At 41.9% G+C, this 27,626-nt stretch overlaps 1 protein-coding gene across 1 annotated transcript; it reads left to right on the top strand.

Annotated features, from left to right (window-relative positions):
- Positions 1-1,379: 1,379 nt before the first annotated feature.
- On the top strand, positions 1,380-27,561 carry LOC120903433 (fukutin-related protein). The gene is made up of 4 exons (XM_040312865.1): positions 1,380-1,487; positions 2,310-3,844; positions 11,645-11,761; positions 25,310-27,561. Exons 2-4 carry the CDS (start codon positions 2,822-2,824, stop codon positions 26,186-26,188), a joined length of 2,019 nt encoding a protein of 672 aa, XP_040168799.1. The 5' UTR covers positions 1,380-1,487; positions 2,310-2,821; the 3' UTR covers positions 26,189-27,561.
- The last annotated feature ends 65 nt before the right edge of the window (positions 27,562-27,626 follow it).

Genomic DNA, 27,626 nt, shown 5'->3' with positions numbered 1-27,626 from the left:
ACTTGAACCCACGATGGAGGTGTTATTAAGTTGTACGAGTTTATATTAGTACCACGGAACTGCTCCTTTATTACTAATACTATATTTAAATTAATTTATTTTAAAATTATAGTTTTTGGGTAGATTTATTTCAAAATAAGTTACCCTCAATCCTTTTTCACCAAAGCACTGTTTAACTTAAATTATTATTTTGCCATTAGTTATCAATTGAATGATTTTTGAAAGTCTTTGTTGTGGAAGTTCCACAAAACCATCACTAAATTAATGTTTTTTTCTCAAAATGGCTGACTTTTTTTATTCAGGAGGAATGGTCCAAACATTTCTAAAAGTGATCGATTTGTTTTTCATTATTTTTGTACTATAACATTTTAAACAAATGAGGTCAAACGGTGAATAAAACCACTGCCCAAGTATATTGCTGAAAGGGTTTTTACATTTTTAAAAATTATGAAGTCATTTGAGAAACCAATTACAACGATAATTTAATGATAAAGAATGAAAATATCTGTTCAAATTAAATTATGTATTAATGTCTGGAGTTAAAATGATAGTATAACTAGATGCTTTTTGTTCGAGTCCTATCCAGAACGTGCCCTCACCTGAAAAAATAAGAGCCTTCAAATAAGGCAGTTTGAGCGATCCAGTAAACAAGCTACCTGGCGTCTCCATTATTTTACAAAAATAACTCCACATTCACGATTATTAAGTTTATATTATACGAATGAATGAATCTTGTCAATCATGATCAGCGTGATAAATATCAAACAAACAACAAATAGATATAGTCCACCATGGTTCAATATTTGTACCCATCTCAACAACGACAAAAACGAACCGATGGTCACATTGTCCGAACCGAAGGGACGCACCATCATGCGGGCACAGGTTGTAAACGTTTACATTGAACATTGTTTACATTCAACAAATACCTGGCACGCTCATTTTAAGCCCGAAACCGAACGAACAGAGGTAGAACGACAGACCGACTTACCGTTTGTTCTAAGCGCGCTACTAACGTGCGGCTGCAATGGGCAGACTACCCAAAAATACCACATGGTGTAACTCCGCCGCTGCTCCCTCAACAAATCTGCGGCCGAACCGTTATCGAGGCAGATTTGTGAGCAAACTCGTTAAATGGCTCTCTGTTTACAAATCGTAATCAACCGCTGACAGGACAGTCAAGAGACACTCACAATTTTAGGAAGGACACGAGCGTGGAGAGTTTCTGAGCGGGAGAGTAAATAGCACAAGGGTAACTCACTCTCTGTCTCTCCTGTGAGTGCCGTTCGGGTGTCGTAAGCTTTCGTGTCAACTGCAAGGACACACAGGCTTTCGCTATATTATGCTTCCCAAAATCTCAGTTCGTGTTCGTTCGCTGGCGTGTGCAGACAGACCGTTCCGCAGTTCCGGTGTCAGCTGTCGTTACTCCGAATCATCAAGTGCAACATCTTCAGTTTTTTTTTTTGTATGGTGATGGTAGCGCAGAGGTAATGAGGCAACCGGATTCAGTGCACTTCTGGAGTGCTTTTTACGATATACCACACAAATTTGCGTTACACGGGGGGGGGTACGCTGTGTCCCGTCCCGCAGGGACACACAGTTCGCTCCCCTTCCGGTATGCGGTTTCGCGTGGAGTGTCGACGCGTGTGCTCCTTTGTGGGTTACGGGTTGCATCTTTAGTGTGTCAACGCGCGCACGTGTGTGTATGTGTTTGTATGTGCAGTGCGTGCTAAAAGTAAGGCAAAAGTGTAGAGTGCACCAGTACCACCGAGTAGGGCAGTAATTTTGCTGCAATTTACTGCAAACCCTTCAGTTTTGCGCTAGCTCACGCTGAGAGAAAGAGAGAGAGAGAGCGAGAAAGAGCGGAAAAGTGAGATGGTGAATGGGTTGCCTGTGGCGATTCGTGTGCTTCACTCAATCGCAGCAAGCTGCATGCTGGGCTGCAGAAAAGTGCATGATTTAGTAGCCCTGGGGCCAATTTGTTTGTGCGCCACATGGACGCGAACGATGGCGAGCATGTTTGCATTAGTGTGTTTGCTGTGTCTGAATAAATTATCCGATAAAAGTTTGTAAGCGTAAAAGCGGTGCCTTTGAACAACTTCCGGCTCATAAGATTTACGGGCTGCTGTTAAAACATACCGGGGCGGAAATGTGTGTAACGTGTTCCGCTTTCTTGCTGGACATATTCAACCCTGCTGGCCAGTCCAATCAACCCCTTTAATTTTCCTCACAATTGCTTTTGTTTTTGTTGTTACGTTAATGTTATTTAACTCTCTTAACCCTCGTTTTTGCTGTGCCCTTTTTTACAGTTAGACCCTAGGTTCCTTTATTCTCCAATTGGAGTTAAGTGCCCCGGCAAAGCGCCAAAGGACAATGGTTGCTCACAATAATTCGATTACCATGTGAATCGGTCCCATTCCGACCCGCAAGACAAACAACGCCGACACGAAAAGTAAAGCCAAGTGGAACGCTATTGGATTGTTGCGAACAGGAAGGTGGCAAAAGGCAAAGCGTGTAGCCTTTCCACTTGTGTGTGTATTTGTTTGTGCGTACGTGTGTGTGTGTGAGAGTGTGTGGCTCATCCACCGATGAAGTGTGATGCGTGGTGGCAGCCTGGCAGGAAGCCGACGCCGCACGAAGCGAGATAAAGGATAAAAGGCAAACCGAGCGCAAAGCGACCCAAAAATGGCCCCAAAGGGATCGAAGCTAATCATGTTTTTATGAGCCCATCGGTGGTGCTGGCGTTTGGTTGCTGAGCTTGCAAGGTGGGGTGGAAAATTTGAGGTGTGAAACAACATCCCTCTCCCTCCCTCAAGCGCAGATGAAAACACCGGGCGGCAAGATGCGCATGAAGTACGGGAAGCTGTTCATTTTCTTCATGATCTGCTTCAATCTGATCGTGTTTTACTACTCGTGGAAGTACTTCCTCACCAGCGGCCACTATCTGGCGGAATCGCTCACCGGTGGCGAGGGGCTACGAGGGCCGGCCGCCCTGCCCCGGCGGTTCGGCGTCGTCGCGCCCGACTCCATCCCGCTCGTCAGCTACGAAAGCTCGTACCGGGCGGGTGATCCGGGCGGGGCCACCCTGAACCGGCTGCGGCTAAAGCCGACGCTGACGGAGGACGGCGGCCGGCCGGTGAGTGCCAGGGAGCGGGTGCAGCACACCAACGGCTACCTGCGCAAAAGCATCACGTTCGTGTTCCGTGACTTTTACGACTTCGATAACGATCTGCTGCAGTCGATCGGCAGCGTGACGGCGCTCATACCCGGCGTGAGCGTGTTCGTGATCGCACCGGAGCTGCCGTATCCACCGCTCGACATATTTAACCCGGTGCCGGCACCGGCAACGGGCGGCGGGGGGAATCAGAGCGGTCGGGCTGCGGCCGGCGGGCCAACGCCGGCCTGGTTTACCGAGGGAAGCAACGTGCGCTTCTTTCACCTGGCGTACGATGTGACGAAAACGCTCAAGGATACGTTCCCGGTGCTGCACGTGAGCACGCGCTACGTGCTGTTCATGCCGGACAGTGTGCGGTTGACGGGGCGGGGGTTGCTTTCGCGTATGCTGCGCGAAATCGACACACCGTCCGGGAGTGAGCTGCTGCTGCAGCAGCACCAGCATTTGCTGCTGAAGCAGAACGGGCACGGTGGTATCGGTGGTGCAGGTGGTGGTGGTGGTGGTGGTGGTGCGTCGTTCGATGTGAACCGTAAGCCGGAAAGGCGCATCGTGGCCGTACCGTTCGGGTCGAATGCGAAGGGCGCGGCGAACTGTGTGCAGCTGCAGCTGGATCTGCCAAACTGGACGCTGGAGTATGTGACCGGCAACGAGACGGAACGGTGCGATATGGTAAGTACAGGGTGCGAGTGTACTTCACAATTCTATTTCACAAGATAAATTAAATGCTTGGATTAAATGTTCAACTATTATTAACTAAATAATCTTTGCAATGTTGTTTAATATTGTGAAATTCTCATTGAAAGAAGGAATATGTTCAAATCTTTGTTAAAGTATATGATGGGCCTTAAGGGTGGATATGGCTCACCCTTAAAAACACCACTAATATTACTTAAAAATGGCTTCCAACCCCTGCTGAGGATCCTTTTTGCATGGTAACTTTTCTTTATTGATACAAATGAATTCCATTTCCTTTAAGGCGGCAACCCCTAGTCAATAAACCTCTGTCAATGGTTGACCCCATTCTCGGCATACTATTGGCATTGTCCTTTTCCGGCGTGGGATTAAATTCTTTCTGCCACATTGCTTCTATTTCTTCAAGTGATGGGCAAAATGGTGCCTGCTGCCGGATTTGGATTGATCCGAATCCAGTTGCTTTCCGATTCAGCTCTGATTGTGAAGGAATTATTGTTTAACTTTGTTAAGTTCTTTGGTAAATTTGATCATTCGTAATCAATTATTTATAACAAAAAACTTAAAATTACACTTCCTAATTTACATTCCTTCAGCTGCACTACACAGGACCACCTTACAAGTAGCTCTATATTCATGTAGATATATGCCATATGTTTCCTGTGATTTTTTTAATTCTTTCCTAGTTGTTTGTAGGCGCGACTCACAATTTATTGTTTGCTTCTAGATTTTTGAAGAAACTATGAAAAACTTATCATACGAATTTTTCGTAGCTCTATATTTATGTAGATATAAGCCATTTGTTTCCTGTGATTTTTTGAATACTTTCCTAATTGTTTGTGGGCACGGATCGCGATGTATTGATTGCTTCCAGATTTTTGAAGAAACCATGAAAAACTCATCATACACATTTTGTCGGCACATAGACGATAGAATTTTGACATATATGTGTAGCTATGAAGACTGGAGCTAGGATAGCTTACGAGCTTGCTATCGTGTTAAGCACGATAGTAAAACGGATTCAATAGGATCCAGCTGGATTCAATTGGAGTAATTCGGATTCAATCGGATTCAATTAGATCTATTTTTGCTGCGAACAGCCGGATTCAAAGCTATATTTAATTTGGATTCGGATTCAGATTAAGAATGTCGGAGTCGGAGTGGATTCACGAATCCAATCCCGAGCTCCCATCACCAAATTTTTCCCGTACCGAACATTTTACCTAAGAAATAGACCCTTGAGCGTTGTATGAGGTAATGGAAATATCTAGACACTGAGAGAAGTTGAATATTTTGCCAAATTTTGTATTCAAATATTATCAATCAATAGCTGTGTGCGGAACAATTCCACATTCATATAATTTTTTTTTCAACAAACATATTTTAATCAAGAAACATTGTGAGTAATCCTATTCGACTCAAAAATGTGTGACAAAGAGTCAAAAAGCTACAAGAAAGTGTCAAAATACTAACCAAAAGTCTATATTACTAGCAACATATGGACAACAATAAGATGTATTTAGCTCAGAGCTCCTCCATGGTCTAACTGTTCGATGATACGCCACTGACTCGCCCTTGGTTTTATAGGATAACAACAACCATAGCTTAAACACTTTGTTTAAAACGATACTACAAGAAAATCTCAGATCTATGAAGATAACTGGACGTCAACTTTTTATGACTTCCTAACCGCTGTCGCTAACGTTCAAAACTAACATTCGCTACCACAAAGCATCTGACTTCCTCTGACCGGCATCACTTTCCACCATATAATCGCTCTATTTGTACGGAACCTTCTTAACGATATTAAACCCGCTTTCTTCTGTTTGGTTCATTCGCCAAGCTAGTGATAACTTTCTATTGCCATTAGGATCCCCTATTATCCTTTAGCACTTGAGTGACATTGGGCAACCCCATTTCAAGGTTCACTTAATTTGATTTATAATACACATAGTTATGTGGCCAAATCCAATCATGGGAAACATGCCTGTGTGTCGTTCGATGGTCTATTGAATTGCTACGATTTTTTTAAGCTTTAAAACGTGATGAAATTTCACATTTCTTCAACTGCGCTGATTATTATTGATTTTTATTCCTCAATTATCATTGATGATAAGGTTCCTCGGATTTTACCGTTTCAATAGGAGGCGATTACAATTTTTTGATTCTTTTGATCACTTAATGACGGCTAGAGTGGGTTTATCCATTAGATTTTCTTGTGTGAAAGCCACGATTAGTAGAAATAATATTTTCTTTACGAATTGTAAGCTAATTATCGTTGATCATCGACCAAATACTGGCTAATGATTATGATACTGTACGATTTGGTTTTGAAATGATACGTTTGAACTATAAATAAGACAATTGCTTAATTATTTCTACATTACAATTTAAATTAAGAGGAAATGCTTAAACTAGCAAATATCTTCTTAATTGATAATAATTTGATGATAATAAGATATTATATTTATCATAAAAACTCGCAAAATTATTTTCCCAAATTATAAATCCATTACTCTTTGTCTCTCGCTCTCGTCTCTCTAAGTGCATCTCAATTACAGCGTTAATTTGAGTTGTATTTGCTAGACTGCTTTAAACTGATAATTATGCTCAGCTTTATTCCAACGATCCTCATCGTCATCATCAACCACAACGGACAAAGCGGTCGGATCATTATTATTATTCTCTCCGGCTAGAAATTCCCACCAGCAAAATACCAGCACAAACCGCAATTATTCCACTTGCCGGTCCTGAATTTCATTATACGATATATTTATAAGGAAAATGTTGCCCACCACTGTGCCTAGCACGTGCGGACTCGGTCCATTTGGATACAAACCGGTCGACGGCCGTCCAAATCATTACCAACAGAGCGCGGTTTTGCATACCAAACAGGCCGTCCTATCGCCCGGCTGCACGCCCCTCCTGTATTGCCTGTATAACTTTCTTCTCCTCACCCATTTCGTGTGCCTCGCAGCGTTTGAAACCTCGCGATAGCACACTTCAGTACCTCGCTTGCGCCATGTTTGTCACCGAACAATGTTCTACCGGTCGCAATATATTTATTATAGCGTCATAAATTTTGCCCAATATGCGCAGCACCGTTTCACAATGATGTGCGAAAATATGAGCAAAAGGGCAGGTGTGGGCGCGAGAGTGTGCCCATTTAAAATATGCCTGCGCTGGGTCTCATTGGTTTAGTTCGATGAAAAGATAAGCCACGCATGATACCACGCGACCCATTGTTACCGTTTTGGTGGTCATGAAAAGTAATGGGATGATGGTAATGTTTCTAAAATTAATTTTCTCCCAACGGAGCGAGTGAGCGCGCTCGTGAGCTTAGCGGTGTAATTTTTTAATTTAATTTCGCTCATACGCACTCATTTCTGGTAGGTGCTTATACGTTTAATTCAGTGCCGTGTGAGGGATGTGTTTGTGGTGGGGGTCATTTATGCCGTTTTGGAATTAGCAATTTTAGAAGAAAAAAAGTAGTTTCATGATTAAATATAATCGATCTTTCGGTCATATTCTGTCTATTACAAATTGTTATGTTTATTATTGTTTTTCTTTTTTCCAATTATTTTTTTTCAAAATGCCATATTCAAAGATGGTAAGTTCTATTATATCGTTAAAGGAATACAGCCACTTTCCCAAACTCAATCAAAGCGGAAACGATCGAAGTGGTTGTCAAAAATGACGTAAAATGATGGTTTCCTTGTATTTTTTTAGAAAATTTTGCCAAATTGTACGCATTGCTGAGCAAGACGCAATTAGGAAATAAATTAAAGCAACCGTTGCAACTAAGCAACTGCAGCTACTCGTCCTATTCGATCGAGTTTATATTTGTATGCCATTTATTGGGTGCATGTTGTTACATTTTCATTATTATTATTTATTTAAATATTTGTTTAACTACAGATGTCTACCATTTAGGCTTAACAAATATAAGCATAATAACAAATCTTACACATTAATATGATATAGTGGTAGAATAGTGTAACAAATAAAATTTAATTAAGAATAGTGAATAGTATTAAGTGTTGTCTTTCGTGTGAGTTAAATTAAATGTCACAAATAAAGTTTGTGCAAGAGATTTAACAACGTAACAGAGAATTTATATTGAAATTCTGTCACGAATATTAATGTTTTAAAAAGCTTTCTTTAGTATGAACTTTGTATAAAACACACATTAATAAATCTAGCACAAAAACCAACATTATCTTAATATACCATCCATATATTTTCCATGCAAACGCGAACTTTTTAAATGAACTGACTGCTCACCTAAAAGTTTGCCAACTACGAAGTGTCCATCTATTGACTCTCGTAATGCCTTTCATAACATAATTTCGTTCACATGCTGTGCAGTTGTTTTATTTATTTTCAAAAACCTTTTTTAAAACCGAAAGGCGTATATTACACCTTGTTTACGCAAAAAATAATTTAACGTTGTACCATATCGCTCAACGCTGAAATGTTTACTAACAAAACAATTTCATGTATCTAAAACTTGCTCCACCACAAACGAAACGCTTTTGAAACGCTTCATTCGCTACCGTTCGGCAACCAAACGCTTCAGCAAAAAAAAATAAGGTCAAAAGGCCAACGGCTACCAAGTGGCGATAGTTTTCATTTTCCCCAAACCAATTCTTGCACTGCAATCACCGGGATAGGATGCAGCCAGCATCTCCAGCACCACTGCATTCGTCCGCATCGAACACTATCGTCCGTTGCCCGGTGTGTATGTATGTGTGTGTGTGTACCGTCAATCCCCTTCTACTGAATATTTTTCGACAAGCGCCGTACCCGGTATACCTCGCCAGAAATCCCCACGGCACTTCGGTGCGACAAATTGAGGCATACGGTAGAGACTGGTGGCCACTTTTGTTATTTCCAAACGAGGGAAAAACTATTCTTTTTCCAAGAAAAAAAAGACCACCTTTCAAACTCGTGCAAGCAGTGTCCTGCTTCTGGAATGTTTTCGTTATTTTTTCGGGGCTTTTTTATTTGTAGCTAGGTAGCTGCAAAATTTCATCATCACGGAAGTGCAGCGTGGCCGCTGTGGTCGATCCGCTCGCTCCGCACTCCGCGTTAGTTGATGGCGTAACGACCGTTCCTAATAAAAACGTCTAAAAGATGCCTTTCCGATTCGTATCAGTGAATGGATGGAGCTTTTTCTGCTTCCGTTTCTATGCGATCGTGGACACGTTGTCACGCTGCTCGTTTGAAACATTGCGAGACGCCCGGACGGTTAGCGTGGTTCCGGGTTTTGTTGGCCTTTTTTTGTTTTTTTTTTTTTTGAGCCACATCCTATCACGATGGAAGAGTGGCGTCCGCTGCACTATTGGAACAAAGATGGAAATTGCTGTCGGGAAAAATATTAATCATGTCACTGATTCCACTTGACAGTGGATGGGTATTTGTTGCCATACCGGTGAAAGTGCTTTGGGATGAATGCTATTTTTTAAAAAGGCGAAGTTTTGCTGTGAATTTTCGTCGTGGATTCTGGTGAATTGAATACATCGCAAAAACAGTTTCGAGTGGAAATGGAGATTCTGTTCAGTTGGCAGTAAAATTCTCATAATTTATATTTTAGCAAAAATATACAGTGGAGCACCGTTTATCTGGGTACCTTTTTTACGACTGTCCGTTTATCTTTGCTACAAAGATGACATTGCGTGGTGTGGAGGGTATTTAAAATAACAGTTATCACAGCATTTTGTCAAGCCGGTCGTGGTACAGTCGTCAACTCGAACGACTTAATAACATGTTCGTCATGAGTTCAAGCCTCAAATGGACCGTGCCACCATACGTACGGCGTAAGTCAATTATCCTGTTATGGGGGGGTTTAATCCATAAGTCACTGAAAGCCAAGAGATACAGGCAGGCCTTTGACCGACAACGGTTGTTGAGCCAGAAGAAGAAGAAGAAGACCATTCATGGCACATTTCAAGTATTCTCCTTGGAAAAACAATAGCGTACACAATCATAAAACTGAAAAATTATATAGGAAAACAACCAAAGCTCAATGATTGAACGTTTTCTAGTTTTCTTGCTTGTTTGTTAGGCGGCGCTCTGGGATCAATCGAACGAGACAAACAAACACGACTCTGTTCGATAGGTGCTCTATCAGCTGTTCGATGTCCCATAGACCTGTCATGATGCACTGCAATACGCCTATCTTTTCATCTCGAAAATGAAGCATTTTCATAGTTTAAATGAATATCCATCTGCAGGGAGAAGATTGAACAAATAATGTACTAGTTATTCACATCAATTATAACATAAAAACCATTAAAATTTAATATTGAAAAATGTAAACAAACGTCCATGCAAAACACATACAGTGCATACACATGCATTGTGTACACGTAATAGTTTTATACATTTCAAACCTGTATATTTGATGTTATAATTGATTGTGAAGCATTGCAATAATTATTCATAGCGGTTTTAAATATTTTGCTCGCAATTTTAAGAAGAAAAAGAGCCAAACTACGTAAACAAACTTGAAAATGTCCCGAAATGAATTCTATCTACTGTAGCTGTGAAGCGTTTGACAGCCAAGGTTCTCACCGCACAGGTGGGTATCGAACATCACAGACAGAATCAAGTGACATGTTCGACTCGACGATTGTCTTGTTTGTTTGTTCTTGTTCTTGTTTGTGGTTATATGAGTTTGTTCGAATTGATGCCAAAGCGAAGCCTTAGTCGTTCGATGTATGTTTGTATGGAATTATAAAGTTTTGAAAAAATATTTGAAAAAATCCAGCAAACTTACCAATCAAAAGAATAAATTAAACAATTAACGATCTACTAAAGATCACTTAATATCCTGAGTATTATTGTATATGAGTGAAGAATATTAAATTAAACAAAATTCTGTACCACGCACAATCTTCCATCTTCTTCCCCAATGGCTGATAAATATCAGTTTTCAAATGATTGGTAAACAAAAATCAACCATTTAAGCTATTATACAGCAACAATGCTCTTTTATTGGTCGTAATTAAAGATCATCTAGCAACCCATACAGATGCATTTTAGATGTACATTCTTGACTCTAATGGATAAGATAGTGAAGCTGAATTTGAGTTCATTTGTTTCGTTTTATGGAGTTTGTTGGAAGCATTTTCTATAGAATAACATGTACAACCATTACAAAATGATTGAACATGTATTTTTATTGAGTCGTCTAAATTATTATGAGCACCAGTCCAATCTGAGGAAACCGTTCAAACCTACAGATGTGAGCCCCATCCACTTCCTTCTGAATCTCGAAGTATTTCACGTTGCTGTTCCTTCCCAACATAACCAGCCCACCACCGGGCGCTGCCATACCAACTTTTGTACACATTTCATATTCATCCAGCATCTTGGCTGCAATATTGACTTTCTCCAACAATAAAACTCCGTTCCCGTGCCTGTTCGCCGTCAAACTGAGACCTTCGCGGAACCTGCTGCCACTCTGCACAATCGTTTAAACCCTCGCCAACAAAGCCACTGCAATCAGTTGACACAGGCAGACACAGGGACAGGTGTGCGCTCTAAGGCAACACTTCACATCGCATCTCGCATCTGTGTAGTAGAGTCCCCCACACCTTTTTCTTGTCTGCGTCACTCATAAACGGCTTCCCTCTTTCGGTTCCTTGTGTTTTGCCCCAACTTCTCTCGCTCTATGTGTATGTGTATATATATATTGCTCTTCTAAAGAAACAAAACCCAATATCTTCTTCACTAACTGGGTCTTCACTGTTCTCTGTTCCTTTGCCTTTCCAGTTCAAACAGAAGCACGCCATCCTGGTCGAGACGGAGCTGCTGCGGGAGATGCCGGACGCACTGGCGTCCCCCTTCCCGGACGTGTTCTACATACAGGCGAAGCTGGCCGGCGTCAAGGTACGTTTTCTTTGCACGTGGGAACGGGGCTGTTTCGAAACAAAAACAGAGCAAGAAATTCCATTTCATAAAAAAAATAAGGAAAGAAACAGGGAAAGAACGATTTGCTTGCCCACTTTCTTTCACGCGAGCAAAAACGGAGAAACACAGGGCGCCAAAATTGGTCCGTAGTGATTGTTTCACCCGTCACCCTTGGGTTGGGTTCACCCGGAAGGACGGAAAACACCGACGGAACGATTGTTTCCGGAAGTGCAATTCCGAGATACGGTTACGATGAGGCAGCGTGAGATGGTGAAGGTTCCTTCCTTCGTTCGTCGGTGTGTATTGCTGACCGTACATCATACTTTCCGTTCGACACTTGTTCCATTTTCTGGGCTAAGCTGAGAAGGTTTAAGAATTCCTCTGTGTGTATGTGTGGATGTAAACTACCCATCTTCCGATTTCAATTTCCCAAGGTCTTTTTTCCCACAAGCGCCACGATGCTGCTTGCAGGAGAAGCAAGTGAAGCAATGAAACAGAGGGCTCCGATCTGAGTCGGGTTTGGAAAGAACACGAAGCAACACCATCTCGCATCACATTAGGCATCGGAGCGTAAAATCATTAAACGTTACGAGCTTTCCCCTTCGCCGTAGTCCCACCACACAAAACCACCTTCAACTCCCAGCTGCTGCCCGAAACCGATTAACCGACGCACTACGGTAACGGAGCGGCCCTTCAGTGTAGATTTAATGCCCATTTTGCCGTACCGTTCCGTTCCGTTCGCCCTGCTGCAAAACGGAAGGGAGAGGGGGGGAGGAGAGGTGCGGGACAAGTGAAGTGTTTCTTTGGCCGGTTCTCTAAGCGATTTAGATTCGTCCTGTGTGCGGCTGCTGCCATTCATTCCGGGGTTCAGTATGCTTCAATCGTTTGAATGTTTGGTCTGTTTTGGTCCTGTCTTAGGCATAGTGGGAATGTAAGGGGACATACTTGCAGTGGTTCTACATTTGGCTTTATTGTTTCTTGTGTTGCCAATTTTGTCATAAAACCTACCTATCACATATAATGTACGGCATACGTATTCAATGTCTTCAAATGACTGCCCAGTGATGCATAATTAGTGAAAGACCGTCACCATGTCACCAGATGTGAAACATAGATTAGCATCTGGAGGGACAATTTAAACAGAACGTCCAGAGAGATATGTTCCACAATCTAAAAAGGGAGTAGGAAGTGTACTTGATAGTAAATGTGTTAAATAAAAAAATGCACTCTTACATTTTTTATACAAATATACTCAAACATTAGAGCACAACGCGTTGCTCAGTTCTGTCACCGAACTATATGACCAAGAATTAGGAATAAACTAGAGTGTACCTAGAACTGCAAAGAACTGCAGAGAACAAATGGACAGAATAGGGAAATAAGTAAGAATATAATACTGAGTTCAGGATAACAGCTTGACCCATAAAGCGAATAAGAACTATAACTGTAATAATTGGTACCATAATACTAAATAGCTGCATAACTGGGCCTGGCACTCTGTGTCCTAAAGTTGAAGACTTGGACTAATGCTTTAGCAGGAAATTAGATTTAACAAATCGCTTAGTAACAGGAACCAGTACAAGAAACTTGTTTTCCAAAAACTTTTAATCGCGTTATAACGCCTATCCTTCCCAACAGAATGGAAAACTGCTCGGATAAATAGTAATATAAGGTACAATGATAAACAGCTTTCCAGTGTACCTTTCATCTAGCCCTTCGCTTCTATCTAGCGCTTGGGTGAACAGAACGTTATGAGCAGAACGTCCTACGCAGACATGCCGGCTAGTGATGAGATTGTCAAAAATCCGAAGTCGACTCCGATCAAACTCAGATAATTTCGGCACCGAGTCCGGAAGGTAGGTCCGTCCAGCATTGTCCATAGTTGTTCGGAATCGCCCGGAGTCGTTCGGAGTCGTTGGGAGTCGGAGTTATCTGGAGTCATACGGAATCGTTCGGAGTTGTCCGGAGTCGTCCGAAATTGGTTGGAGTCGGATTGTCCGCAGACGTTCGGAGTCGGCCTTCGTCACAAAGGCCTGTGTAAGAAGTGCACGCGCAAAGTGAAACAAAAAAAAATTCAATCAAATGAAACGTCTGATCACAAGCACAATGCACCGAACGGCTCCTGTTGACTCCCACCATCTTCGTATTCAGTTGGCTTCGATCTACTTTAGCCGACTCCGAACGACTCCGACTCCAAACATCTCCGGGGGACCTCCGGACGACTTCGAACGACTCCGGACGACTCTAGACAACTCCGAACGACTCCGGACAACTCCGAACGACTCAACAACTCCGGACGACTGGTGACGACTTCGAACGACTCCGACTCCACGCAGAACTAGTGTCTCGAATTTTGCTGGAGTCGCAATCGGACTAACAATAGCCGGAGTCGGTTCGGAGTCGTGAACTATATAGGCTTTCGAGTCAATCCTTGCTACGTGAAGATGGTTCATATGAGGGTTGAACCCATGACGGGCATTTTGCTAAGTCGTTCGAATTGACGACTCTACCACGGGACCGACCCGATTGAGTATATCATGATAATTGACCTCTTTTGTTGCGAAAAATAGATAATTCAAAAGACTTTTGTGTTTAGTACAATAGATTTCATGAAGCCTGCCATTCCAGGGACTCAAGTAAAGTGTTTCCCTCTAGGAAGATGTTTTCAATTATTTAATGTATGACTGGATGAATGCTGCATATTTGCATGGATATTTAACTAAGGTTCAAACTGTTGGTTTGTGCTACTCTTGGAGGCTGTAAAGAACATTTGGCAGATATTTTAAAAAGGTTAAATAGAAAATGTCACAGATGTTTTCAACGATTGATCACAAAATCAAACAAGTTGCTATAGTTTGTCCCTCCGCCTCGTTCCACACATCCCATAGTGATTAGCGCTCCCATTGTGTACTACGGCCACACACATTTATCACAATCTGCCCTTTTTTCTGGCGTGCTAGTACCACCGACAAGCACCGAAAACCCGGGAAAGGGAACCCAAATTCTGCCAACCAAACAAATAAAAAGCTTACCGACCTTCCCCTCCCGAACCCGCTCCTCCTTTCCAACCATTCCAATTCCAGCGCACGAAAAACTGAAAAGAGCGCACCCAGCTCGACGCCAGCTTCCGTACGGTACACCAGAGACCAAAATGTCGACCCACCGTGGCAAATGGATATATGAACACTTCATCTTTCTGTCCACCCGTCCCCACACAGGCACCCTCATCCGTGAGTTCCATTTGCTTCGGTTCATTGTTCAGGTTTCCTACTACAAAAAAATTAGCCTCTCTCTCTCACACACTGTCTGTCTGTTTCTTCTGCCACGTGGGAGCTGCCTGTTGGAAGTTCCACCATTTCCTACGCACCATGTCCCGGGAATGTCCTTTGCAAATGTTTCTCGCATGTGAAGAATTTCGAGCATTTGCGTGCGTGTTTTCTCTCTCTCTCTCTCTCTCTCTCTCTCTCTCTCTCTCTCTCTCTCTCTCTCTCTCTTTGTTTGCCGGTCCTTCGCCTTACCCCGTATAGCTAGCCCGGGTAAAAGGGATGATGAATTTAAAAGTGGCAACCACGCGCCGTTCAGGTGAATTCCCGCTGACGATCGTTTAAGGCCGATGGAACGCGAAGGGGAGAGCTTCTTTTTTGTGGCAAATGAAACGAGCTAAGCTCAAAGTGCTTTGAAATCGTGCTCGAAATTAAACCAATGTGTCACTGAATGTGTCGGAAACCATGCGTTCCGTTATGATTGTCGAGCTTTTGTTCGGGCTTTCCTGGGTTTTGAATCCTTTGGAAGGCTTAGCCTTTCCGCTGTGCGTTGAAAAGTGTTGATGCCACATAAAATATGCTGCTTTGAGCTGTTCTTTTTTTCTTCTTAAGATACGTTCTTTTCTTTTCCTATTCCATCCCGATTATACCACCACCGTACCTGTTCTACCTTTTTGGTATTTCATCGAAAAGTTAGCCTTCCCGATGAAAGGCTTTTTGCAAAACGTTTCCCACCGCTTAGAATGGCTATTCAATGGGATCGCTTTCTTTTCCGGTTCCGGCGGGGGACGCATTCGATGGGCTATTTTTGCTTAATATTATTCCATTCATCGCATGGCTTTACTACCACTACCAGCCTAAATACTGGGCAGCACGGCCATACAAAATCTTGCCATTCAAGGCGACCCTTCGAAGGCGCGGCACTCTGTTAAAGATGAAAATTCAACTCCTGCCCCAATACCCTCATCTGTTGTGGAATTTTATGTGCCAGCATATTTCGGTGATTTTTTTAAAAAAGGGGCTTTTCAATGGAAACCAAAAGCTTGCGTTAAATTGGGGACAACAAAGACTTTTGAATTCTATGACACAACAAAAAACTGCCATACTAAATGGCTACAAGTGTATTAGACATAGAAACGATTAGAATGACTGTCAAAAGTTTAAGGAATATAGATTGTACATACAATCAACTGTACTTTTACAGGGTTTTTTAGGGGTTCTAAAGGATTTGGGGCACTTCCTTGTCTCTTTTTTTAGTGGAAGTTAACTTTATATGTGGGAAATGGGATTCTATGGCACCCGTTTTGGGTAGGTTGACAGGAAATTCCTAATCTTATTGGAAACTCGCAGCGGTACGGTGCTCAAAAAGAAAGATCACAAATAGTTCCTCATCCAAATCATCTTACAGTAGCAAAGATACACTATCGGATTGCGAAAGTCTGGCGAAATTGCTGCTGACATGACGTGCAATTGTTTGAGTCAAACTTGATACTCTGACTGACAGGCTGAGCTTAATACCTTCGCATGCATAATCATGAACTTTTTCTATGATATATGAAAAGGTTATATTCTATTCTATGATATATGAAAAGTATTTTATATGTGATATATGATATATGGATATGAAGAGTGATGCCAAATGCCACTGTTTAAATCACTAAAACTCATGAGTCATGACTGAAACGAAGCTCAAGTCAGCTCACGCACACAACTGGGATGATCGGGTTGAGACTCAAGCAGTTGGTGGACCAATCACATGCTTAGATGCCCAACACTTGGTCACTCACTTGGTCATGACATTTTCTCCCTATGATAATCTCGATGTGCTTGGAATATACTTGGTGAGTGGTCCCAAACAACACAATGAGCATGCTTTCTGGTCGTTCTGTCCTCTTTGATGGTCTGTTGGGTAACATGATAAAGCATTTGAGCAATGAAACATTTTCATTTTGTTGCTTGGACTCGCACGCACCGCGTATCTCACATGGCTATCTGGATGATCACTGACAGAAAATGTCGCGACCAAGTGACTGACTAAGAGCTGGTTACACAAAATGTCATAAATCATGCGATGGTCGCACCAACTGTTTGAGTCTCACCTCTGATCATCACACTAGAGCTCGTGACGCTAACATGATGTGGTTTCTGCCGGAACTTGTCATGACTATGCTATTGACATTTTGCGGAACTGATCACAGTAAAAAATAACCATGACAAAGTGACTGACCAAACATTGGTTTTAGCATTACCTCTGATTATCACAATTACGAGTTCCTGACGCTGACATGGATTTTGTTTCAGTCAGAATTTTTTATGACATTGACGTTGACATTTTGCTGCACTGTCAATCAGTCACTGACAGCCTAATGAGTGGCATAGGTGGAACTAAGCCAACCATAGTTGCCATCCTAAGCCAACCACAACTAAGCCAAATAAAAGGGAATATGATTACAAATACAGTACTTGTTAGTGTGTGACTGTTTAGACCAGGGGTCTCTAAACTTTTCAGTTCGCGGGCCGCATTGCTTCACTTTGGTGTTGAGGGTCATTTTTCCGTTGCCTGTAACTAATGCAAACGTTCAAATTTCGTATTTACAGGAAAATACTAACATAATATAATAAAAAAAACTTCTATATATTTTTATTATGTATGCTTGGTTTGCGTCTCTGAACAGCAACAATTACATTTTATTTAAAAATACTCACAATAATTAACTATTTCTTTTAACCTTTACAAAGTCGCCAAGGGCTGCATAATAGGCTCTCGAGGGCCGCATGCCGCAACCCCTGGTTTAGACAATAACATATTTAAACTACCATCATATCATACTGAACATACAGTGTGGCGAATATGTCAGGACCGAGTCAGACCATCCTCCGATCAAAATATATAGTTCTACCACGATACTTGCATCAAATAGATATCCCTAAAGATTATCATACTAATAAAATATCGACTTTCTAATTTCAAGCTCGAGTAGCGCATATCAAACCCTTGATATATGAATATTTATTAATATGCAGTGATAGACATCTGTCTACATAATATCCGTAAGTTGTGATTTTAATATATATGGAACCAGTGAGTGCTTCCCTCCCTCGTCATCTCCATATTCTTCACCTTTTTATCATGTTAACTTTCCCCGTAAGCTATCACTTCCAGGAAGTGTGCTCACATGTTTCCCCCAGCAAAAAAAAGAAGAAAACATTCCTCAAGCCAATTTAAACGCAAAATTAGCCCCAAGTAAGTGGATTTAAGCGTACGCAGCAGCTTCTCTATCGTGGGGTGGGAACAGCATCTTCACCGGCACGAGTACGAGTGTTCCTGTATAACGTCATCTCCACACGCCACAGTCTGACTGTGGCTGACGGCATTGTGTCAGGGCGGATACGCGTCATCTTCCGACATACCGTACTACCACCACCACCACCACCACCACCACTACTACTCTCTGAGCTAATTTTAAAAGGCTTCAGGTGAAACTGCCATCATCATCACTAGCACGTATGCTCGCACGGGGGAATACTTGTGCGGCGTACGGAGTTTGGGACCGCGGTACCTAACGAGGGCTAAATCGGATAACTTGTTACCTTCCCTGTCCTCTCTATGGTGGTGATGATGAACATCATGAGTATCCTGCAAGAGGCGGATGGAGGCGGATGTTGTGAGCTAATGGTGACGATGGTGGAGTCAAGTGGCACCAATTCTGCTCCACCACGTAGTCACGCATCCATCCATCTTTCAACAACAACAACAACAGGCCGCGTACAGTCCCAAACTTTATCGCTCGAAGACCAATAACTTGACGTTAACTTTAAGAAACAGCACTCGCAGAGCGGAGGCGGACAAATCCTTTCCCTGTGCGTATCATCCCGCGCGGCAGGAAGGAGGATAAACACACCGTGTCGCCCTGGCGGGCTGGTGTTGGGTAGTAACTTCCACGAAAACGTCTTCCTTGTGGACTTGCACACAAATAGAAGAGAGAGAGAGAGAGAGAGAGAGACGGTGAACAACAGAAAAAAGAAATGCCAGCACCAGCAGAGAAAACTGGTATTATGAAGATAAATATTTGAGTTTTACGATGTCAGCCGCTGGTACGGACTCCACGCACCAGCGGCTGGCAGTATGACCTTGCGCACGGTTTTACTTATATCAAGCCAAACCATTCGTAGCTTTTGGTTCTGTGCTTTCCCCGTATTTCCTGCCCTGTCACTGTGCCGCTCTTCGATTCCGTGAAAAGTGGAAAAGTTGAATAACAAAGAAAAGGCAAAAGCATCAACAAGCCGCCGCCAGTCGCTTTCCTGTGCTTGATTTTTCCTAAACCTTAATGGTAGGAAAAACACTCGTAGAGGAGATACAGAGAGAGAGAGAAGAGGAAGAGGAATTTTCTGACTTTCATTTTTTGCAGCATCTCCCTTCCCTCCTTATCTACCCCCAAATAGCTTAGACACATCGTGAAATGAAAAACCTTCAGTTCGAAATGAACTGTGTCCCGACAGATAGACTAAAGATAATGGGAAATCGGTTCGGCGATGGACTCGACATGACTAAAAAACAAAAACGGAAGCAAACCAACAAGAAGCAAAAACAAAAAACAACTCTAAAAGCTAACAGTTTTCATCCCAAAACAATGGCTAATGAAAATTTTCCCCTCCTCCCTGAGCTGAGGCGACGTGGTCCACTGTCCACGTCATCAGGCCTGCCATCATCGGGAGGTTGGTAACATTTCACATGTTTTCTAATCTGGCTGGGCTTTTTTTCTTTCTCTCTCTCTCTCTCTCTCTGTCCCGACATTTATTCGTTTGTTAATTTCCTTTCGTACTGATTTCTGGGTCAGACGAAGAAGGGAGGGGGGTGGTTTTTAAAACTCTCCCCTCGCGCTCTTGGCTGAGTCTCTAGAGCGCACCGGACTTTTTCCCAACGTCATGGCCTGCTGCTGTTGTGGTGATGCGAGGTAGGTTGTTATGAGCAATCAAAAGTAAAATCAATCTACAGTGGGTAACAAAAAAATAACTCCAAAGGTCTGTGGTTATGAACAGTTTGAAAAATCCATGGGACAAAAGACTTACTTACTTACTTATCCGGCGCTACAACCGCTTTGCGGTCTTGGCCTGCCTCAGGAGTGTCCGAAACCGCTCACGGTCTCGCGCCTTCGTCTGCCAGTCCGTTATCCCGGCCTTAATGGCGGACGCCTCCACGCCATCTTGCCACCTCAATTTGGGCCTACCACGCCTCCTCTGTCCTTGTGGACGGCCTAAAAAGACTTTACGGGCTGGGTCGTCCGTTTCCATGCGTACAACATGGCCAGCCCACCGGAGCCTGGCGAGCTTAATACGCTGTACGACAGTGAGGTCGCCGTACATCTCGTATAGCTCGTCATTATAGCGACTCCTCCATTGTCCTTCCACACATACGGGGCCAAGTATCCTTCTGAGCATCTTCCTCTCGAACGCGGCTAAGAGGGTTTCGTCAGATTTGGACAGTGTCCATGTCTCAGAGGCGTATGTGAGTACTGGTACTATATAGGTACTATATAGTCCCAGCTTCGTCCGTCGCGACAGGTTCTTTGAGGTGAACTGCTTTTTCAGGCTGTAGAATGACCGGTTGGCAGCCAGACAGAGGCAGGGACAAAAGACACTCTGGATTATTGTACAGTGAGATCTCAATGTTTGCGTTTGTTGTAGCTGCTGTTTAGAACCAACATAGAAAAGGTTTTGTTCTTTTTTTTAAATATTTGTTGCATTTTTCAAAAGAATTAAGAATAAGTGAAAATGATTTGATAAGTTTAATACCCAAGTTTACTTACAAACGAGAGCGACCCAAATAGCTGCCAATACAGCAAACAAACGACGAGGCTTCAGAGGTTTTTCAGACAAATAACAACAAAAATGTGTTTAATATACTGTATGTACAGAAATTACAGTATTCCCATGGTTGTCTGGTTATTTCTTACACATTTTTGGTTGTTTTGTGATAATTATCGAACTCATCTTATTTGATTAGTTTCTTGTTAATAGACCCTTGTTAATAGTTTCTTGTGAATAGACCCAATAATTTATAGACTTTTCTCCGATTTTTCTATGTCAATTTCAATTTTTTTTACGACATTTTTGTGATGAATGATTCTAAGATTTTGATAAATGGTTGGATCATTTTAAACATATTTGAACAGATTTAATTCAATCAGATATCTGAAATTTTATCCATTGCCAAATGCAATAAATACCAAAAACATTAATAATTATTTAAATAATAAAAAAATTAAAGCAATAACTCGTATCCAGCCAAACCAAGCGATTCAAATCAATAAAATAATTGAAATGAATAGGGAATTTAAAATCCCAAAATCAATGATTGAATTTAGCGAGTTAGAAAAATCAAACATCAATGCGTAATTAAAAGCTTTATCGTGCCCCAAAAACCATTGACTCATCATTTTTATCCTTCCAGAAATTTTCCCCACCAATAACTCCAACTGTGTAACGTTCTGTACATTCCCAATCCGAGGAAAAGTGAAGAAAACGCTCTCATTCAGTCTGGCGTTTCATTTCCATTTCCTTTCGGACAAATCCATATCTCATTCCCATTCAAGCCGGCAACAACGGCTCAGGACTCAAGAATCTCTCCCCACCTACCACCCAAACACTCACCAACCGGCTAGAATACAATTAACACAGTTCCATGTTCCTTTCTTTCCCTTTCTTTTACCCAGCCTACTACTCACCCACGAACCAAAATGCGCGGCCAAACCGGTGCGCGATCATTATGCTGCTGCGCTTACTCCTTCTACTTCCTGCATTCCGTTCTCTCCCACCCGTAAGCTCGAAATGCTTGAAAGCGATGAAAAGGCATTGTTGGAATGAATTTAATTTTCGCCTAACGATTTTGCTTTGTGAACGTACTTTCCTTACCATTTCCGAAGCATAACGCTCGTAACGTTGAATGAGGTTTGGCGCTCATTTACGTGAGGGAGGGAGGGGGGGAGGGATGGGGGAGATGTTCCGGACGCCCGTTTCTGATGTGCACGGTTTGGGCGAACGTCAAGGACAAGACTGATGATGACGATGGTGCATATGTGTATGTGTTGAGAGTATGATGTGTTTGTATATTTGCAATTCAATTTCGAGAGCGCTGCCGCCTGTGTGCGAACGTTGGGCGAAGCTTCGCCTTGATTGCCGTCGGACGAATGGGGGCATGTCGTGCATATGGTATAGGTAAAGGTAAGAGTCCTTTTCCTATAATGATGTATTTTTTTTTTTCGAAGTATCATTTTGTTTTTCCAATCTTTTAATTTTCTAATGATGTAAGTGACTTATTTTTGCTGCTAATTATATTTTATTATAATATTTTAACAACAATAACTATTTTATTTACTTGTTTTCTTTTTATCAAATAACCAGTAATCTTCAAAAATAGGATGATCATCTCCAATTCTTTTCAACTACTTATGACCGATGACATGCATTATATTTAACCACCTTCCTTGGCTCTAAGTTATCCATACCATGTTAAAGCTACAGATAATTCGGTCATTTTAATTTTGATCTATTTCTCAGCTCTTAGTAGTGAATTTAGATATAATTATTTACTCTTTGTTTCATTGTGATATTTTGATGTTGAGGCTAACTTTGCCTTCAATATTTCAATAATTATTTTCTTCGAATCTTTTTCTTTCTCAATTGCTACCAGCCACTTTCCGAAACTCGATCGAATTTGGGAACGATCGAAGCGATTGTCAAAATGGCGTTTGTTTCCTGGGATGTTCTTTTGAACATTTTGCCATATTGTTCGCATTACTGAACAAGATACTCGTATCAGGATTTTATATCGTATCGTAGCAGAAATTTATCTTAAATAAATTAAATCAACCGTTGTATCTAGGCAACTGCAACTATCGTTCCTCATCGAGATCGAGTTTGGGATCTCAAAATAAAGTAGTTTTTCCATCGTTTTCCATTGCAAAAATGGATGCAATGCGTGCAAGACATGTGTATCTACGTTTTATAGAACTTTTCTCCTCCGATTTAAGTAAAAAACATGGAAAAATAACGTATTTTCTGGAGCGACTCCAAATTGTTTAGCAAAATGCTTCGGTCAGCCGCCGCCAGATGCGCTAGTGAAAATCAAAATTACGCGTGCGAGTACGATCAATGTAGCCCGGCCTTTATGCGTTATGTCACGCGTTATTTTATGCCTGCTAAGTTACAGCGCACCTAGCGGTAAATGTTTGAACTATGTATGAACCCGTACTATCATTACTATGTGTTGTTTCAAAAAGAAGGCATTTTGGCAAAACCAAACCGGGCAGGAAATGTTATTCAATTTCTATCTTTTTTCTGAAAACAAAATAATAAAATTACTTCACGCTTTAATGGGCTTCCATCAGCCTTCGTGAGATGTACTAGTGTAGTACTAAGATTACACGATTGAACACACTCTTAATTTATATGCGCTTATTCATTATTTAGTGAGATTGAGAAGATTAAAACAGTTACACTGTAATAAATATATTTAAAAAAAGTCAAGAAATTCCATCAGTTTATTTATTTGAAAATACTCACCATTATTAAATATCAGCTCACTACACTTTTAATAAATCTTAACACAAGATAAAACAAAAAAAAGCTAGAAAGTACTCATAAATAGAATCTTGATCAGGGAGGAAGCATGAACAGTCAAATCTTATACAAACTACCAAAAAAGCTTCCAAGAAGGAAGCTGTTGAAACGATGATAAAGCATTGAAGGCAAGCTTATGAATCATTTATAGAGCATGGGAAAAGAAACTTCACATCTGCTCCAAATACAACAGTAACATGTACACTTTGCACAATCTTGAAAGGAGAAGTAATTGCCAACACTAAAGTATCTTCGTTAATAAAGCAATTTATAATACCGAGCGCCAGCGCTATTTTCCGGTCTGAAGACTTTGCCATTTGTATTTCTCTTTCACTTTGCCATGTACCGTAGGTGACCGGTATCGGACCATGACTTCTGATGAATGATTGCAAGCTGCTTCCGAAGTTTTTTGGACCCAGTTGAGCTTAATGATTTTTCCTAGCTAGTTATGCTGGTATTCGGTGTAGGAGTGGTATCACCAAAGAAAGACACAATGAATTCCGATTGAGTTATTTCATACTATAAGGATTTATACTCTATTTTCCCGTTTGATTCTTTAATGCAAATAAAAATCATTTTGAGCACAAGGCACAACATTCAGCACGTCCAAGATGTAACGGATTAATTAAGCTTGAAACATTTAATACATTTGGATGAAGATAAAGCGCGCAATAGAAGAATGTCAAAACAAACAGTTTCTGGCTGCTTTACCCTGTTACCGAGAGCGGTTAATTCAATTTAAATCATCTTTCCACGAACAACAACATCCCACACGCACACAGGAAACACACTTTCCAAAGAGAGTGAAAGAGCGAGAGATAGAGAGAGAGAGAGATATATATATATATATATATATATATATATATATATATATAGATAGAGAGAGCAAACATAAAGCACCCGATAAGCACCTTCCATTATCTAGATTATAGGGCTAGCGAAACGCACCTCTCCTCCCACCCTCCCCTCTTTCACGCAAACCTCATCCACCGCCACTGCTCTGCTGGCTTACTATCTTCCAAGGAAATCGCAAATTCGCAACCGTTTGCATAGGAAAATGAAATTTGCATTCTTTCGAGGAAAGTTCTACGACAAGAAAGCAAAAAGCGACCCATTCGCTCGCGGAAGCCGTTTCAGATTCACTTTTTCCTTTTTTGTTACCAATTTCTGCTTCCACTCATTCTCCCGTAGCAAGCAAGGCTTCTTGCCCAACAGACAAGATTCTACTCCATGCAGGATGCTCAGGCAAAATTGCAACACAAATCGATTTCCAAAAAACAAAAAAAATCCAAAATCCTTTTGTGGAGCCACCGCCTACTGGGTTGCGTACACGTTCGTTGGCAACGAACGCCACGTGGCTAGAAGAAAACATATCGGTCCGCATAGCAAGACGACGCCAAGAATGAGCGGCAATCGATTGATCCACTTCGTACAATTTGGGGGAAAACCACACAAATCCATTCCCCGTAACATTCTGCTCCTTCCGGATCCGGATGGAAATGGAAATGAGTTTCTTTGCTTGGTGGGAAGCTTTTTTCTCCTCTCCTCTTCTTTTCGGGCCAGACCACCCATAATACAGCCACCAAAAATCCGATCTAATCTTTTACTCGTTTTTCTTTCCTTTTCTTTCTCCTCTCCAACACAGAAAGTGCTGCTCAATGGTGCATTCCAGGACGGACGTAAGCTGTTCACCTCGTACCACACGAAAACGAAGCGCCGCAACCAGCGCAAGGAACAATTCAAAGCGCTCTACCGTCGGCTACAGGTGAAGAAAGTCATACGCAAAAACTATCTGTACGATAAGGCCTCGAGCCGTGGTGGTCCTGTCCCGTTCGGCTCGGCAGTTGGCAGCTCTGCCGGCGCCGGCTCCGCTGCTGCCAACGCGCGCCGCAAGTACGTGAAAAGCTACGAGCACAACAATCAAACCATCTCGCTGCTTACTGAGATCACGTTCTACGGGTGCGAGAAGCAAACGCGCAGCTGCATCGGACAGGTGCACAATGGGCGCCCGTTCTATCGCTACCTCGGGCGCAACACACCGCCCTGCTGCCTGGAAAAGCTGAAAGCCGTCTTCCGCCACGTGGTGGACGAGTTCGAGAACGTGGGCATACGGTACTGGCTGGACAATCGGGCCCTGCGGGATGCGATCGAGCTGAAGGGGCTCGCACCGGACGCGTACGAGATCGATCTCAGCTTCAACGGGGACGACGTGCAGCGGTCGGTCGCGCTGCGCAAAGCGCAGACCCGCCCGCACACGGACGAGGCCGGCTTCCACTGGCTGAAGGCGACGGATGGGCACTACTTTCGGGTGCAGTACTCGAAGCAGAACACGATCGCCGTCAACCTGCTGCCGTTCGATCTGTCCAGCGGGGAGCTGGTGCGGCCGAGCGGGTTCTACGGCTGGAAGGCGCGCAAGTTTTCGGTCGAATTTCTGCACCCCATGTCGACGGTGCTGTTCCTCGGCAAGCCCATCATGTGCCCGAACAATGTGATAGAGTATCTGGAGGTGAAGAAGGTGAAGTAGGAGGGAATGCAAGGAAGGATGTGGAAACAATGTAGGTAGCGCTAGAGAGGGGAAACAAAAAATCGTGCAACATGTACATACAACATACAACAAACAAAAACTGGCGTTAAAAAATGGAAAGATGGACAACACCAAAAGGAAAGCAAATGGGTAGCCAGAAGGCGTTGAATCATTTTTAAATTAAGCTTACCTGGCCTTTTCTTTCCCCATTTTTTCAAACTGCTCACGCTTATCATAAAGCAATAAATGAATTGGTTTTAGCAAGCTGACAAAATTTTGATGCCATTTTTCCCTGTATGCAAGCGCTTTTCGCAACGATCTGTGTGTGGTGTAAAAAAATTGGGGGGAAACAAGTAATAAAAACCTTTCAACCAATTGTAGCAGCAAATGTGATAACGTTAATGTAGGACACTCCAAACCAAAACTCAAAACCAACCCAAACAAACAAACAAACAAAGGCAAAATCTAAAAAAAAACAAACTCAATAATCCACACTTTAATGATCAGTAAATGTGAACTTAAAGATTATAATAAAACTACAATAAAATAGCTACAAAATCCATGTGCAAAATAGAACACTCCTCAAGAGTTAAAACATTTAAATAGACAGCAAAAACACACAAAAAAAAGGATAAAGTAAATTAATAGCAACCATTTGTCAATTAGTGTAATAGATTGTCTGATTAAAAAAAACATGCATTGAAAAAGGAAACAGTTTTTAGCTAAAATAAAAAGAACAAAGCAAATAGAAAAAATGTTTAAAGAAAATTGAAAATTGTTTAAATAAAAGAATAATTTAATGTGAAAAACTAAACCAAATCTATTCAGTGCAGAAATCGAAATAATGTAGCAAAAGAGAACAAATAGTTGATGTTAGTAAGAGAATGGATGTTTTCGCCTGTTTTCCCCTTTAACTAAATGCAGTTAAATACAAGTACTTAAATATTTAATTGAAACATAGTGGTGCTACTGTGCGGTTTCTGTTTTATTACTCCAATAACACTTATTTTCCATTTAAAAAAATCTCCATTCATTCGATGTACTGTACCAATGAACTCTACTACTTGCAGATAAGAAGAAAATAGACATAAACAAATCAAACAATATAAACATTCAAACATTCCCTTCCAGTCTTGCAAAACACCCACTTGCGAACAAACATTCGTTAAACTTGTTAACAGGCAAATAAAACTCTCTTTTCTATTACACACACATACACACTGTTGCCCGATAACATTTATCTCACTATATAGCCTAGGATAGGACAAAAACAAAAAGAGCAAAGAAAACGTATAACACAACTGTAAACCTAAACCTTGAACCTGTTGAAAAAGATAAAATAAATAAAGAGAAAACACTACCACAGTACCGCACTATCACGCTTCCTAGACATGCTTCCTTCCGGCTATGCCGGCTGGATTCGACAGTATCGCTGTGC

This window comes from Anopheles arabiensis, chromosome 3, assembly GCF_016920715.1.
Source record: "Anopheles arabiensis isolate DONGOLA chromosome 3, AaraD3, whole genome shotgun sequence".
In the NCBI taxonomy this organism is placed as follows: Eukaryota; Metazoa; Arthropoda; class Insecta; order Diptera; family Culicidae; genus Anopheles; species Anopheles arabiensis.
This window is presented reverse-complemented; position numbering and strand designations above follow the sequence as displayed.

Bases quoted from the DNA above. Each gene is read 5' to 3' on its own strand.
- LOC120903433 (XM_040312865.1), top strand. From the start codon at position 2,822: ATGAAAACACCGGGCGGCAAGATGCGCATGAAGTACGGGAAGCTGTTC. The intron at 3,845-11,644 runs GTAAGTACAGGG...TTGCCTTTCCAG, and splicing joins AGACGGAACGGTGCGATATG to TTCAAACAGAAGCACGCCAT. The intron at 11,762-25,309 runs GTACGTTTTCTT...TCTCCAACACAG, and splicing joins CGAAGCTGGCCGGCGTCAAG to AAAGTGCTGCTCAATGGTGC.